The 15,835-nt window shown below is 46.0% G+C and overlaps 1 protein-coding gene across 1 annotated transcript in view; it reads left to right on the top strand.

Annotated features, from left to right (window-relative positions):
- Positions 1-417: 417 nt before the first annotated feature.
- The window catches only part of cnih3 (cornichon family AMPA receptor auxiliary protein 3), a 63,453-nt gene continuing 48,035 nt past the window's right edge, over positions 418-15,835 (top strand). Inside the window, 3 exon segments of the mRNA XM_035618374.2 lie at positions 418-976; positions 979-1,077; positions 14,988-15,056. Of these exon segments, the coding sequence (XP_035474267.2) occupies positions 941-976; positions 979-1,077; positions 14,988-15,056 (204 nt within the window). The 5' untranslated portion in view covers positions 418-940.

Below are 15,835 nucleotides of genomic sequence, written 5' to 3'. Positions count from 1 at the left end.
CAGTGAGCTGCATGTTCGACTTAGTTCTCTCACTCAGTCTTAATTATCACTTCCTGTGAGACAATTGTACTTCGGGAAAGTAGATGTTTCCATTCGTTCTTATTTCGGTAATTGAATGGTAATGAAGCCAGAACCATGATCAAGTTCAGGATTCATGTTCACAGTCATTTGGCACCGCAGCGATCAACAGATCCCCACACACGCACACGTGATGACAACTGGAATGTCGGACACACACACGCGCGCACACACACGCACGCACACAGACGCACGCACGCATAAACACGCGCGCACACACGTGCGCGCACGGGGCGCTGCGCTTTCAGATCCACCTGTTCGCGCGCTCCCTGCTTGCTGCCGCTGATAGGTTTGTCAGGGAGGAGAGAGAGAGAGAGAGTGAGAGACATAGAGAGAGACAGAGCAGCATTTAAATTGACGAGGAGCTCCCCTCTCCCATGTCAGCTCCATCATTGCGCGCGCGCGCACACACACGCGCGCTCGCGCAGCAGGACTCCCTCCGGCGCCGCTGAATGGATGACCTACGGATCCACTTCTCCCGGGTGGTTTTGCGCATCACCCTCGTCACATCGGTTCTCGGAGGGGAGGGGAGGGGAGGGGAGGTGGGGGTAAAAGAAAAAGTGCCGCCTTCTTCCCGTGGTGCACATGATCATCTCGCCGACGCTGCGGACGCCTAGGCGCCGATCATGCGAGCTGCACTGATTTGAGACCAGCCTTGGCTTCGCTGCTGGGCGGACGCGCGGCTCAGCACCACCACCACCACCATCATCATCTGGGGGGGTGTGGGGGGGGGATGGGTTCTGCAACAATTTGTTGCAAACACTGCGAAGGGCGAAGTCACGGTGCCGGTCGCGCCTCGGCTCCTCGTGGCACCGTGAGAACTTTCTTCCCGGCGCCTCTTTGTGCCCTCTGCTCTTTTTAGATGTTTGTCAGTGGGATCGTGCTCCTTTGGGAAATTCTCCATCGTTTCCCTTTTCAAATATGTTCACTTTTGCTGCCTTCTGCTACATGCTGTCTCTGGTCCTCTGCGTGTCCCTGATCTTCTTCGCGATATGGCACGTAAGTAGCACCTGCGACCTGGGTTTTTGGTCTGGGATTTATGTTTTGAGACTGTCTCATCGTCGTGGATGTGTTACAGCTAGGGACTCGCAGGTGTCACATTTGTGCAGAAGAGCTCACATCCCTGTGCATGCATTCCCGACACTCGAATGGCTTGTGCACAGTTTACCGCTGCAGGAAGTCTTTGGGGAGCAGATATGTTTTTCCTCAACAGAACTGGTGGCACACCTGTATCTTTATTGAGCGGCCTCCATCATTCTTGCCTGCATCCATCTTTTAAAAAAAAAAAAAAATCACTTTCATCACAATTGTCCTCTTGCTGGGTTACTTCATTCGTGACCCAATTCGATATCCCGAAAAATGCCTGCACCCCTGCACAGCATGCGAGATCAATTAAAAACACCCCTTGCTTCCGGATCAATTAGGAAATCTCGTGGAGCCTCATCTTCCCCCCTCGCATCTCCCTCTTCTCCCCCCTGCCTTTAATCAAGCCTCGGCTCAGCTATACACCAGTGCCCATATGACGGCATTATGATATTTGAATAATCTCATTATTTGCTCCCCGAGCAACATCTCGATCATGCGGGGGGGGGGGGGGTTACGTAGAGACAGATTTGGGTCAGGTCTTCCAGCCTATTGCCCCCCGGGGCTGCCGTTTGTATGGATGAAGCAACAGACCTGATGCACTTGTGACGACTGATCCTCTGGCAATTACGGCTAATAGTCGCTCCGCCTGTCACTGGCCCATGAGCAGAAATGAGGAGACCGCAGGACAGTGACATGGCAGACAGCAAAGACAGTGAAATGAGTGATTATGCTGCTTTACGATGCCAGTGACTGGCAAAAAATAAATTAATAAAAGATCTCCATCTGTCCTGACTCATAATACAGGGCCAGAAGCCACAAACGCCTCCTTCGGTTCTGTCTGCGCTGTAAATTCAGCACTGGTGGTGGTGGTGGTGGTGGGGGGCTGGGGGGGGGGGGGACAATGGAACACAGCATTCTGTAGCTTCAGCAATAATCCACGTCGCACCAGGCGTTTTTTTTTATCTCGCATTGTTCGCCTAACGCGGCAGAAAACAGCGGAGAAGCCCTCCTTCCCCCGTTCACGGCGAGACACACAAGGCATGCGGCAATAATAAGCCGGGGGCTCCGCACCGCGAGGAAGCGTAATTAGGAGGAGGTTTGTGGGGTGGGAATACATGGAGCGGTGGAAAACGGGAGGCAGAGCCAAGGCTTCACATTAACACCGGCCACCTGCCAAATGCCGGGGAAATTCTTTTTTGGCTGTAACTGTTACACTTTTTTCAGTCATTTTGGCAGGCTTCCATCGCCGTCTCCCCCCCCCCCATGTGATTTCATCTGGTTGCAAAGAAGAAGAAAAAAGAATCAGCGAATCCTACCGTTACAGTGGGATTCCCGTTACTTTCATGCCCTGAGCAGTAGTGCATTGCTGAAAAGAGTCCAACCTATAGCCAAGGTTAAAGCCAATCCATAAATAAAATGATCCAGTGTAGATGGACATAAAGAGACAGCTTTCAGCTTCTACCCATCAAACGGGTGATGGACTCCCGTGACTCCGGTCCCGTCGGCAGGTAACGTGTGCACCTGAATCCCTGAACGACGGAATGATAAATGACCGCACGTGGATGGACCTCCGTCATTAATTGACCATAATCAATCAGACCCATACGCTGCCTAGTAAATTAGCTCATATGTATGCGTCTTCCCGACTTATTTTCAGGTGCTGATAAATCTTTCATTAACTCCCACTGGACCAGACCAATTCTTCTCCCGTTCCCCCTCATTTGCAAATCAGAGTTAAAAAAAAAAAAGAGGACATGTTTGCTATCTTTAGAATACCTATTCTCATTAATCACTGGACATCCATCCCTGGACCCGCTGTGGGCCCATGTGTTCCGTGAGAGCAGGGTCGGGGTAACGAGGAAGGAACACAGCTAGACGGTGGAACTGTAGAAGTCCAATCAGAGCCAGGGCACGATGCGCCGGCTTTGGGGAAATCGCGTTGACCGCTTTGTCAAACAAATGATGGTACCGCTAATCAGGATATGTAGTCGCCGCAACTGCGCTGTACCCCGACGGTCAGATTTCAGCTGCCGGCCGAGACGTTTTCGAATACAACATTAAAGCATTGGCAGAATCATGGTCTGTTCATCGTGTAAAACACAAGATCGCCGGTCGCCCATGGGAGTACTCACTTAAGCGACTTTCAAAAGCCATTTCAATTAACATACAAGGTGAACTGCGACCTCCCCCGAGCCCTACGGTTCAGCGACTCAACAGCCCCACTCTGCCTGAGTGATTCCTCGTCCCGTGCAACCACTAATGTGCTCTGAGTGTCATTAAAGCTGAGGGCGAGCCAGACGCTCCTTCGGCGCGCATCTGATAGATGGGAAAAGCCCCCCCGTGGCGTAGTGATGATGTAGGGGGCTGCCCTGGCAGCGTGGCAGAGGGCAGCATGTCAAACATGACGTCATTTACTCTCCCATTTGGGGTTTTCCGTTATATTATGGAACTAGCCGGGGGGGGAAGGCGTGGTGTCGTATGAAAGCATAGTTGGTATGGATGGAGCGGGGAGCAGGAGATTGTCCCAATCAGACACGTTCACAACAGCAGGACAATCTGCCGAGCATTCTGCGGCGTCTGGGTAGAGCGCGCAGGCGGCGGGACGTGGCGATGATTCCGCCCTTTTTTGTTTGTTGGCAGTAATCGACACGCCTGCCCGCTCGCTGTGAGTTCTCCAGAGGTTTTCCTGTTGTGCACTCTCACCTGGGGTCACTCGGATGTTCTCCGGAAGACTGTCGGCGGAAAAAAAATTTGGCGTTGTCACTCATACAGCCCCCCCCGGAGACGTTCAGCACAATGTCTGAAAAGTAGCTTCGGTTGGCTGCTTCTCGCTGGAGATCGTACCCACTCACCAAAGTTGCACAGTGTACGAATAGAGTGACAATGAAAGCATGTACCTTTTATAATTCTGTGTACTAATACCATGATTCTGAAGCTGTTATTTTGTGTATTTTAAGGTAGCTGCATAGGTGCATAATGTTGCTTTAATAAAGCATCCTTTATAACAGTTTTAAGTTGTAATTTTGTAAAATTAATAGTTTAAAAAAAAAACAGCATCGCTAATGCTGCATACTGTAGACTGTCTTAAAAAAAACAACTTAAGGACAACTTAGGGCCTGTCAAGTGATGAAAGTTTTTGGTGGATTTTTATCGTCCAACGCACTTTCCTTTACTTTTTAATTCATCGTGAAGAGCCCTCCAATGGCTTACGGACCACCATACTTTTAACTTGACATTACTTACAGCTACAGGCTTTTTAGAAAATGGGAAACCCACAGACACGTTAATTAGTAGATCATCATCGGTTAAAACCAAGTGGCAACCATGACGTGAGCCTTTTGGCCAACTCCATCTTGTTTTTGTATTTTAAACCAGAAGTAACCATATTTGGAGGATTGGGCGTTGTGGGCCTAACTGGGTGCTCGTCCGCTGCATGTCCACCTACACCTGCAACCATGCACCTATTGGACAGTCCTGGCTGTCATCATTTTGCATACACGCATACCAATGCTTACCGCGCTTTATCGTCCATTTTAATACAATTTACAAAATTGGCATAATTTTGTATCGAAGAAAAGACTTGAAACTAGAGATTGAACCATAAACTCTTCAGGAAAATGTTTACTGATGTTATACATCAAGTGGGAAGTAGAGAGTCATTTTCTCACAGACTTCTATTTTTGCGACCACCGAAGTCGCCCTCTGCTGGTCAGTCACATAATCCGTGTAAAACAATGACATATTGCCTTTGAGCTTTGGTTTCGTGCAAGCAATATATAAAATGCATTAGTGATCTCGTAGAGGTGCTGGTAGGCAATGATTTTTAACCTTGGGTCCTGTTTCCAGTCTCAATGCTAATTCAAGCAAACCATCCCCTGGTTCCAGCTTTATGTTTAGCATGCAGACAAGACAGAGATATAAATCTGCTCATGTTATTGTCTGCAAAAAAAAAGAAGCTATATCCCCCAAGATGTCTAACTAATCATTTCATTTACGCCTTGAGTTACTGCCTAAAGTAAAAACATTTTATAAAGGGATGCCTTGTTACAAAGCGGTACAGTATCCCATATCTAATTTTTTTTATCAAATTACTTTACTTTTTCCCAAAAAAACAATGAGAGTGACACTCTTATATGATATTAAATTTGGGTTACGGCGAGATGCACGCTTAAAAGACTTGATAATAAACTTGACTGTATACCAAATTTTCAAGCTGTCTTTTCAAGGGGCACTGGATGGAAGGAGGACTTCTTCAGTGGTCACATTCAATTTAAGACTTCTTAAGACCCTTATAATTCCACATAGAATGCAATATAAATGTCCCTGTTTCACAAACAAATTGTCTATGTAGTAACAAACCCTACAGTTATTTATAAGGTATTTTGTAAGTGCTTCCCAGTATATAATAATAATTCCTACTGTAGTGATATAATTATGTAACATCTGTTAATATGGCTCTGCCAGAGATGGGGGTGGGGTGGGGTGCGCTTATATTTCAGAAAATCTTTTCTCCCCCCTTCAACCTGCCAACCATTTATTCACTCAGATTTACTCATACAAACCAAACGCTGGTCCCAGTGACACCGAGGCGACACCGCACATCAGGATGTCATGCACACCTCGGGACGGCTTTAGAGGGGCGAAGCTCCGCGAGCGTCGCTCCGTAGGCGTCGCTTCCTCGCCGAGCGTGACTTTGCGTCACGCTGAGATTTTGACAAGTACAGGGCATTCACGAGTCTTCACAGAGGTGTCGTGTGAATAATCGTTCACACAGAACAACCATGACACTCCATCGTCTGTTCCTGTCTCTAGGGTGTTCCGGTGATGGAGCAAAAATAGTTGTTTATGTATTTCTACTCATTTTATACTTTTGCTATGTTGGGTTGCTATGTGCAGAAGATGAGAGAGAGACAGAGGTTGTGTGACAGTGGAGGAATACTTTTTCGGAGGGTTTCAAAAGGCAGAAGGTTGATATAGGTTCAAGGAACCGATGTGGAAAAAGTAAGAAAGACCTTTAGCCAAGCATGGTTGGCCTACTTTCTTTAGCCTGCTAGAGGCCCAAGCTTGTTCCCACGATCCGTCACGAGCCAGTAAGGGTCCTCTGTGCACAGACTGGTCAAGACCCAGATGAAAAGGGACAGGGAAAGTCACAGGAAGATAAATGAAAGGGGATGTGGCCGTGTCTGCCGAAGGGGAGAGGAATGAGAGGAGCAGCAGGAGTGATGGGATGATGGAGAAGAACGAGGGGAGCAGGCCAGGGGGCACGGATTCCCCTCACGAGGGGTTGGGCCCAGGGCAGGCTGGACTGGATGGATGACTGGAACAGAATACAAAGTGATAATCAGTCACGAAAAGGAAGGAAAACGCCAGCCATACAGAAAGGGAGAGATCAAAGGAAGACAGGGAGGATTCATTAAATAGAAAAGTTCTATATGGGAAGGTTGAAGCATCCTTCAGAGTGAGGGAAAAACTTAGAGGAACTGGGCATATGGGCAGAAAATGAACTTCAGACTGAAGTTGGGTTTCCTCTGTAATGTTGTGAGGTCTCGACCTAAAGTGCCTCGAGATGATGATATGTTGTGATTTGGCGCTGTACAACTAAAATTGCTTTGAATTGAAGCGCGTAGTACTGTCCTCATCTGGATTATTCATGTCTTAATAACACAGCAATGAAATAAAGATGTGGTTTCCACTTCATTTGGCAGTTGCCTTATTTCAGACTGTACCTCTAGTTTTGTAATTCAGGTCATAATTTTAAAAATGTTTTTAGGACAACGCATTCATTAATTAAAGGAACGGCCATGTTTTTGAGGCAATCTTACAGTTCAGTCGCCATGCTACACATGCATTGGATTTTTGTGTCAGTGATTCAACTGAAAGGACTCAGACACTGTTGAGAAATTGGCTAACATGAGAATTAAATTACCAAAAAAATGGCAATACAGTAAATGGCGTGCATTTATAATGTGATTTTCTATAGTTATTGACCACCCAAAGTGCTTTACAGTACGCGTCACATTCACCAATTCACACACACACACACACACACACACACACACACACACACACACACACACATTTTCCATCACTCAAACCATCAACCTTCTTCTAAGTGGACAACCCTCCTTGTCTCCTGAGCCACGGCCGTTCATTCTGTCTGATCATCAAGCTAACGATCAAAGTCCACACTGGGGAAAGAATGCATTATATATAATATAAAGAGGAGAGGCACCCAAAGTTGGAGACACGTTGGTGAGACCAAAAGAAGTGAAATCAGGTCCCCCTGGATTCCTCCCGGCATCAAAAGCGCTCGGTGTCACACTGAATTTCTTTCCACCGCACTGCCATAGCTGAAAAGGCGAGGATGCTCGGGGTGCCCGAGTGAGACATCAGGGGAAAGAAGATGCACAGGTGATATGTAATCTCCATGCAGCATGTACAGTCAACGGGGCTTTCTGGCACCAGGCACTGGGAGCTAATGGAGGTGGCGCTCAGTAAATAAGCGAGGTTGGTTCAGCATCGATCCAATGTGTTCATTAACCCCTGCCGCCTCCTCATCCATCACCCGGACTCTTTCTCTATTGTTCCCACTGCACAAGTGAAAACACTGGGGGATTATATGGGTGATCCTTGACCCCTTTGTTACTTTTTCCCCCTTCCGGCTCTTTCTTTCGATACATCACCTGCCACGCACACACTGGGGCTCTTCACATTTGAACGGCAACGACAACAGATGATTGGCAACATTTGCGTTGAGAAACATGCAGTTCTAACAGCTTTGTGCCTTTTTTTTCTGCTCCTTTCTTATTCAGTAGCTTTGCAAGTGATAATGGTACAAGAGACTTCGTGGCAAGTTTAGTCCTATCACATTTTGAATGCCGTTCCAGAAGCCCTGGCCGTTCCCGTTAAGCAGCTCCATCACCGACAGACATCTGACAAGTTGCCATTCCAGCTTTTTTCTTCGTGGCTATGTTTAGTTTGTGGAAATGTCTGAAGTGGCCAAGTAATCGCAGGGGACAAGGTTAAGCTCGTGTGGAGTTAGAATCAACATGGATTTGCATAGATTTTCCGTCTGCGTAAAGAGACTCAAGCCACTTCACGTGGACAGTTGGGATAACAGTGACTAGGTGCCTTACAGGGAAAAGACACTCATTTAGTGATTCATGACATCACTGCATATAGAGATGTAACTGTATTGGGCTATAGTGACCAGTACTATCACGGTATTGTTCAAATATGATGAAAATTTGAAATGGTAGAACTAACCGCCGGGAATTTCTCCGTGGTTTACCATGAAACCGGAAACCGTTTCATCCCTGATTGCGTGCAAACATTGAAACTGTCTTACTATGTTTTATATAGTTGAGAGATTATGAGCAATGTAACGCCATTCGGCATGTCGCTTGCAAATTGGGGTGCACTTTTGTGTTGCCACATTCCATAGATTTCGGCAGGAGTGCAATGTATCAGAGGCAGCTGAGCAAGCATAGATATGTGTTTCTCGGCCGGACAGGAAAAAAAAAGATAATGTGGGGTTGTGCTAACCACGAGTGAGACACAACAGATGGAAAAGGATATTGTGCTTCATGTGCAAGAATAGTGAAACTAAATCTCGGGCAATCAACACCTGAACAAATCAGTCGTAAGCAGTTACTGAATAGAGGTTGCTGTGGTCAGTTGCAGGGGCCACACAGTTGCTAGACATCGTGTTTTGATATGCTGCAAATAACGCACTCATTCCTCCATTGATTACATTTGCCCTTGTGCCGACACTCTATGCTAGAGCCATGATTCACAGCTAACACGTGGAACACCAAAGTGCAGAATAAACACAGACCGCTGTCATGGTTGCTGTAATCTAAATGAGCCACAGTTTTGTCTTGATTCTGGATGGAGATGTGGATTTAGTTGTTTTTTTACACCGGTTTTCTTTCACGTCTCTTCAATTCTCCAGACATCTGTGGTCCGTTTGTTTTGTTGCACCTGGTGGGACTTATTATACTGAACTATTTCATGCCAAAATGGCCGCTGTGAAAAGCAAAAGTCTGTTTTTATCGGTGCATGGGGATGTCACAGCTGACACAGAGGGCTGTTAAAAAAAACAACCCGTGACACAATATCACATTACATAGTTGACAAGACCAACTTGTTCAAATGCACTTATTGTAAGTCGCGTTGGACTAAAGTGTCAGCTAAATGAATACAGTGTGATGTAATGCAAAATACGTTACTCATCCGGCAGATATGGAGCCTTCATTTGGAGGTGCGGAATTTTGAGTCACAAGTTATGTTGCATGGCAGGAGAACGAAGCAATGAGCCCGTGAAGCATGTGCCTCGATTGCTCTGTAAAGCTAAGGGGAACTGCTGATGTGGGTAATATCTGAATATTCATCATCACTATGATGACCCCTTACACACTGGACATATGACAAGTTTATGTGCTCAGGTAGAATGGACTAGAACTAAAAACTAGAAGTTCACAGAGGCTTTTTATAATACTGTCTATAACGCACTAGGTGGTTGTCCTCGTGTGCCTAAAGATACCTCCATATTTTAGGTATGCAAAGAAGATACATCTTCACAATATGGTCTCTCTAACAGCCTCTTAATGTAGGTCACTGCAACGTTTCCATGGTAATGTAACCCTTGCTATTTATTTTAGGACAAAGGCCAATATTGTCCTGCTGTAATGCAGGAACGGCTCCATAACGGTGCGGTCACACCCGCCTGCTCAATGTAAACTATGTGTTTGAAAGTGCTCACTTGGCAACCTGTCTGTTGACCCAGTGGCTGCATATCATTTTCCTTTGGTGCCTCGCTGAAAGTCCTGACAGCGTAATAATGCGTGATGCTGATGTTGGAATTTTTGGGGAACGGAAAGAGCTTTGTTTCATTTGATGCCGTCACACTGAAGGAAAGGGTTGACTGTGCCAATAGGGTCTATTCAGGGAGTCAGAGAAACCTTCCTCAGCTGTCTCAACCTGGGAAGGTGTTCAGCACTGATACCGTGCGACGCTGACGTGTTTGCGATTAAAAATAATAAGCCAGCTCCCACCACACGACCGGCCAGTGGCCTCTGGGAAGTCTGGATGTTTTGATTTAGAGTCGTAAGCAGGAGGAAACTGGAACTAGAAAGGCAGAGACTGATGAGTGTGATACATTCAGTGCGGTTTGACCTGTTTGTTCTTTAGCTATACTCATTACCATACTGCTACCTATGAGCTATTTGAAGTCTCCAATTAACCTAACCAGTGAAAAGCGCACACCAGCCGGCCAAAGTTCAAACCCAGAACCTATCTTGCTGTGCCAACCTGTTTCCCTGGTTTGAAACAAAAATGGAGAGAATCGAGCTGATAAACTGTCTGGGTTTCTGTTGGCGTTATTTAAAGGTGACGTATTATGCTCATATTCAGGTTCATGCTTTTAATTTGGGTGACCACTTGAAACGGTTTACATGCTCTAATGTTCAGAAAAGGCATCAGTGTTCTCATACTGCCCATTCCTGCAGCTCCTCTTTTCTCCCTCTGTTTAAAACACCTGGATTTTTTTTTTTTTTCATGATGGGTGGACTAATCCATTTTGCGCCTTTTGTAAGGGGCCCGCAGAGAACCTCCACATAGTTCAGTCTCTCCACCAATGTATTATTCAGCCAATTTTAATTTATTTTATGACACATTACTTTGAAAACACTCATTACAAACAAAAAAAACTTTTAATTCCAGGCTTTCCAGCCTCAGAGTGGGAGAGAAATCGGAACCAGTTGTTCAGAGCCAGGCTGTAGGGTTTGGCCAGCTCACCAAAACAACAACAGGGGTGGTCTTTTTTCCCAGTGTGTGGACTGGCAGGCTCCACTGATATCCGCATATATGTGTACAAACATTGAAAACGTGATTTTTGCATAATATGTCACCTTTAGAAAAAATATTGAAGAAAAACCCCAAACAGGTCAAACACATATGAAGCTGATTCTTCCTTTGGCAAGAATCCATCCAAATGGTGCTAGACATCGCCAGTCGATTTCTCTTTTCTTCCTTAACGTTTCATTATCAAACCCGTCGTTTGCTAAAAGGCTACGAAGACCAACACAGGCTTTACTTACATCAGGCCTCTGATTCATGGCTATAGCTACCTTCTGCATTTTGCTCTCTAAATAATGTAAGATGACAATTTAATGCCCTTTGCGGGGAGATTGGGCAAGCCGGTGTTCTAAACTATGCATCTTGTCTAGCGGTTGATGCAAACATTTCACACATTAAGCGCAGCGCCGCGCCGCGCCGCTCAGCTGTCTTGCGTGCATGGCAGATGTAGCGTTTGGCCTCGGCTTCCCGGGCTTGTAAATTGTGCGTCCGAGGTTGTCGAGAGGCAGTTGTGCTGAAAATTAACCCACAGTGAGTGGATTTAAAATCCCAATGAATTATTGAGGCAGAACTTTGAATAATTTAAAATGAACATGTAGTCTTTCACTTTGGAGGCGAGTTTTTCCGCTGATTGCTGTTGTTGTTTTTAATCTTGTTATTTCTATGCGAATTCTTTCAAAGGCAGCATGGAATGTACAATGATATTTTTGTTAGGTTGCAGCTTCTACCGAGTGACAGACAGTGGAAATGAACACACATTTACCTCCATGGACACAAACGCAACAAATTAGTCTTCCCTTTCCGCGCGCGCGCGCGCACACACACACACACACAAACATAGCAAGGGCATCAGTCCACCAGCAGCCACAGTCTGAAGTGAAAGACAGAATTCAGTGTGCCAGGAGAGAGGAGCGGAGGGTGCCAGTATGTCGGCTGTTTCCGCCAGGCAACCTTGACTTCAAAGCAGTTGGTTTAAGTGAACAGCCACATCAAAACAGAACTGGATTTTCGCAAAAAAAACAGAATCCAGAGTCATTGCCGCGAGCCTTCCGCAGGAATCGCCCTCTGAGCAAGTCACGTATTTGAGTTTTGGTCTCGCGCCCTGCAGCTCGGGGGACCAATGTTGGCTCTGATCACTAGCCGAGCCGTTTGAAATCAAGGGGATAACATTCTGCCTTTACGGTGAAAGATCCCCTTAAAGGATAATACGTTAAAAATCGCTGTACTTTGATCATTAGAGCTGGTAATGCCGTGCCTTTGTTCAAGATACTTTGGATAGGCACCAGTAATCAGGTTATTTGGAATGAAAGAATTAAGAAAAAACATCTGACCCAATTTCAAACCCTTCACCACTTTCGGTTCGACCAGACTTTGCACACACAGTTTTGTTGTGCAATGAGGGATTAACACCAACACTTTGGCGATGCCCACTTTGGGATCTCCTCCAAATACAGTTGCTTGGCCAGATTATGCAGCCTCAGACCCATTGGATCAGATATTGGTTGAGCAGCTCAGAGTTATCTAAGACTAGATCCAAGACTGCTCGCTTAAGTCAAAAAGGAGCCAGCTGAGGTGGTCTGGTCATTTATGAACCATCCTGGGGCAGCACCCGGTAGAGGTATTCAGTGTAATCATCTAACCACCCATTCTTCCTGGCTTCTGAGCAAACCTTTTTTTGACAAAGTTGTCGGGTTGCACAACTTCGCCAATGACTCTGAGTACGAGGCTATCATGACTGATGATGCCAAAATGACCAAAATAAGTCCAAGGTTGCAGTACGATTGACTTGACTGTTAGAGCCGGACATCCATCCAAGAGCGTTCAGCGTTCATCTCATGTGGTGCACGTATGGATGCGTTGTCAAGGTGCAGTCTTTCTCTCCCTGCACTTTTATATGTGTGTCTCTGTGCAAGAGAGGGTTCCTATATGCCTGGATTTATGCACCATGGCGACAGTGTGTGTATGGGTGTGTGTGTGTGTATGTGCGTGTTCGTGTGTTCCCATCGCCCAGGAGGAACAGCCCGGGGGAAGCTAGCGCACTGTAACACAGAGAGGCAATGAGCCGGGATCACTGTTCGGAGTCCACTGGGAAATAACATGTAAAGAGATGCCTGTTAGTGCGGGGGCGAGCCCAGGGAAATAACCCGGGAATGGTGTGAACCGCTGCCGTCTCTCTGATGTTAATACCCCATACTGGGCTGACACATTCACATGTACAAGTACACACGCCACTGCTTCCTCTGGTTCTTGCGCATGTACTGTATGCACACAATGCACGGATAGAAATTGTTTTACCAAAACACACCGTAGAAATGTTCTCACACTGCACAACACTGCACAACGCTGCACACTCACACACAGGGATGCGCTCATGCTGCCGTCACATCTTACAGTAGCTCATACGCAGAGATACTCATTGACACACTCATAATTTTTTTCCTCATTTACACACACACACACACATTTTCCTCCTGAGGCCAAACTAGTCGAGCAATAGCACCTGTCTTTTTAGCGCGGTCGCCTCCATTGCAACACACGCAACACAAATGGAACTGTTGTGTCGTCGTCCGGCCGTTCATCATTACTTGACGTTCTTATCACTGTGAGCCATCCCACAATGTGGCAGTGAGTGGGCGGCAGGATGGAGTCACACCAATCCGAGGGGCTGGCTTTACGCCCCCCCCCCTGCATGTTGTCCCTCTGGGCGCATGTGATTTCAAGTGGTGCGAGATCGTATTAATGATGAGGACGACGAAGAGCTGGTTCTGAGATGGAGGGCGTCTCGTATTAAGGGCAACCTCCGGGGGAGAGCTCTGGCTTCATACAGTATCACGTTCAAGTCGAGGGGCGTTTTCCTTCTTCCTTTTGCCTGACAGTGCAGCAGGTGGAAGCGGTCTGTTCCGCAGATGGTGTTGACTGTTGACTTGAGACGAGATGTTGAACTTGATGTCTCAAGGCAGCAGGTTGGAGGAAATAAATGAACAAAGAGCTCTTGTATTTTTAATAGAATAGTCTGCAGGACCATGAACCTGAGGATGACATTATTCTAAATTCTTCTAAATGCCATCAAGTGCCATTAAAAGACCCAAACCAGTGTTTCTTTGCCCCTTAGTGCTCCCGTTCTTCCCTTAAATATAGTGTCAATTGTTTTTTTGTGATAGTTTTTCCTTTTTGCCACTTAATAGGTCACTCCACCTTGTTTTGGTCCCGACTAAAATATCTCAACAACTAAACGATTGACTGTCTTGCAATGGTGTGCGGACATTCGAGGGGATTCATTCCCGACTCTCCATTATCATGTCAAAATGTTTTAAAATAATGCATTAGTTGGTTTGCTTGGTTGATGCTTGAAAAACCCATGGCAATACCCGTCTACTGCGTCTGCAAGTGCTAACTAGGAAATGTGAGCATGCCTGGCAGCTAAGAATGATGGAGAACACATTATACTGCCCCCATGCACCTTACCATGCAGGAAACTGGAACCAACCCACCCACAGTAAACAAAATGTAGTTATTTTTCTGAAGCAGAGGTAGATGGTGCCATTTCCGTGTACTATATTCATCCCATGCACGTTCGGTGGGCCACTGAGTATTCATAGCATTGGATCATTAAAACTACACCACAGTAGCTCTGAAGTCATTTCAATAAAAATCAAGAGTGCGGATCAGTGTGTCTTTAATAGTGTTTGGGCAACAATGGGGCTCGGCGGCAAGGAGGAGTAGGCTATTACCGCTTTTAGTTACACAGAAAATAGTCTGAGGTGAATTGATCTTTTGGCTTGTCGCAGTTATGCAACACAAAGTAAAGTCCTCCGGGGCCCCAGCCTTGACACATGGAACGCTGTATGCTGCATGCAGGCACACGCGATTGCTTTTGGCAAGAATGACGTTTTAGTTCATTCTGTAGTGTCCATCTGTTTTCTTCTCATTGTAGTCTTTTCTATTTCTCTCACTGCCTCTCTCAGATCACAGCGTTTGATGAGCTCCAGGCCGACTTCAAGGTGCCGATTGATCAGGGCAACCCACTCCACGCGGTAGGTTTCCTCTCCTACTCCACTGCTGTACATCTTTTCTTTCTAATTTTTGTCTTTGGGAAATGATAAAAATCCACTTGCTAAGGGCTACAGACATCGTCCCACTCGCCTTTCACTCTCAGCCTCTGTCGTTCACAGTCAACATTCCTGTTCCTACTTCTTCTCTCTCTCTCCATTAATTTTAAATCGGGCGTCTGGCAACATGCTGGTTTTTCGTGAGCCTCTCGTCTCCTGCCTTGCTTGGCTGACAGGCGGACTATTAAAAGACATCCGGGCAAAGCGTCAAGCATGAATGAATTATCCTTTACAAATAACCCCTTGAATTCAAATATAAATAAAATAAAAGTGACAAGCCACAAACGAGGGATAGACGAGACAATAATATCCGGTCTGATCATGACAACAGAAAACACACTCAATGCAAACTATTTCTAACCTTCGAAAAACCAAAACCATCACATTTCAGTTTATATATATATATATATATATATACATCTATCATCTATATCATCTATAAAGCCAGAGGCCCTTGCTCAACATGCAGAATAAATTATTACTTAATCAAAAACGAAGGCCATAGTTCATCTGGAACTCTTAACCCTGGGTGACGCTGACTTCCTGGTTAGCGTGCAGATAAGATGTCACTCCTTGACTTTGAGTCAGTTTCGGGTATTTCATTAATATTAAACAGCTTGTGATCTAAAAGCCTGGTGAGTCATACAGGCGCAATGTAAACAGACCTGTTCTGGTCAGCGCTGCAGCAGCATTTGTCAGTGCCT

Source organism: Scophthalmus maximus, chromosome 18, assembly GCF_022379125.1.
Source record: "Scophthalmus maximus strain ysfricsl-2021 chromosome 18, ASM2237912v1, whole genome shotgun sequence".
Taxonomy (NCBI): domain Eukaryota; kingdom Metazoa; phylum Chordata; class Actinopteri; order Pleuronectiformes; family Scophthalmidae; genus Scophthalmus; species Scophthalmus maximus.
This window is presented reverse-complemented; position numbering and strand designations above follow the sequence as displayed.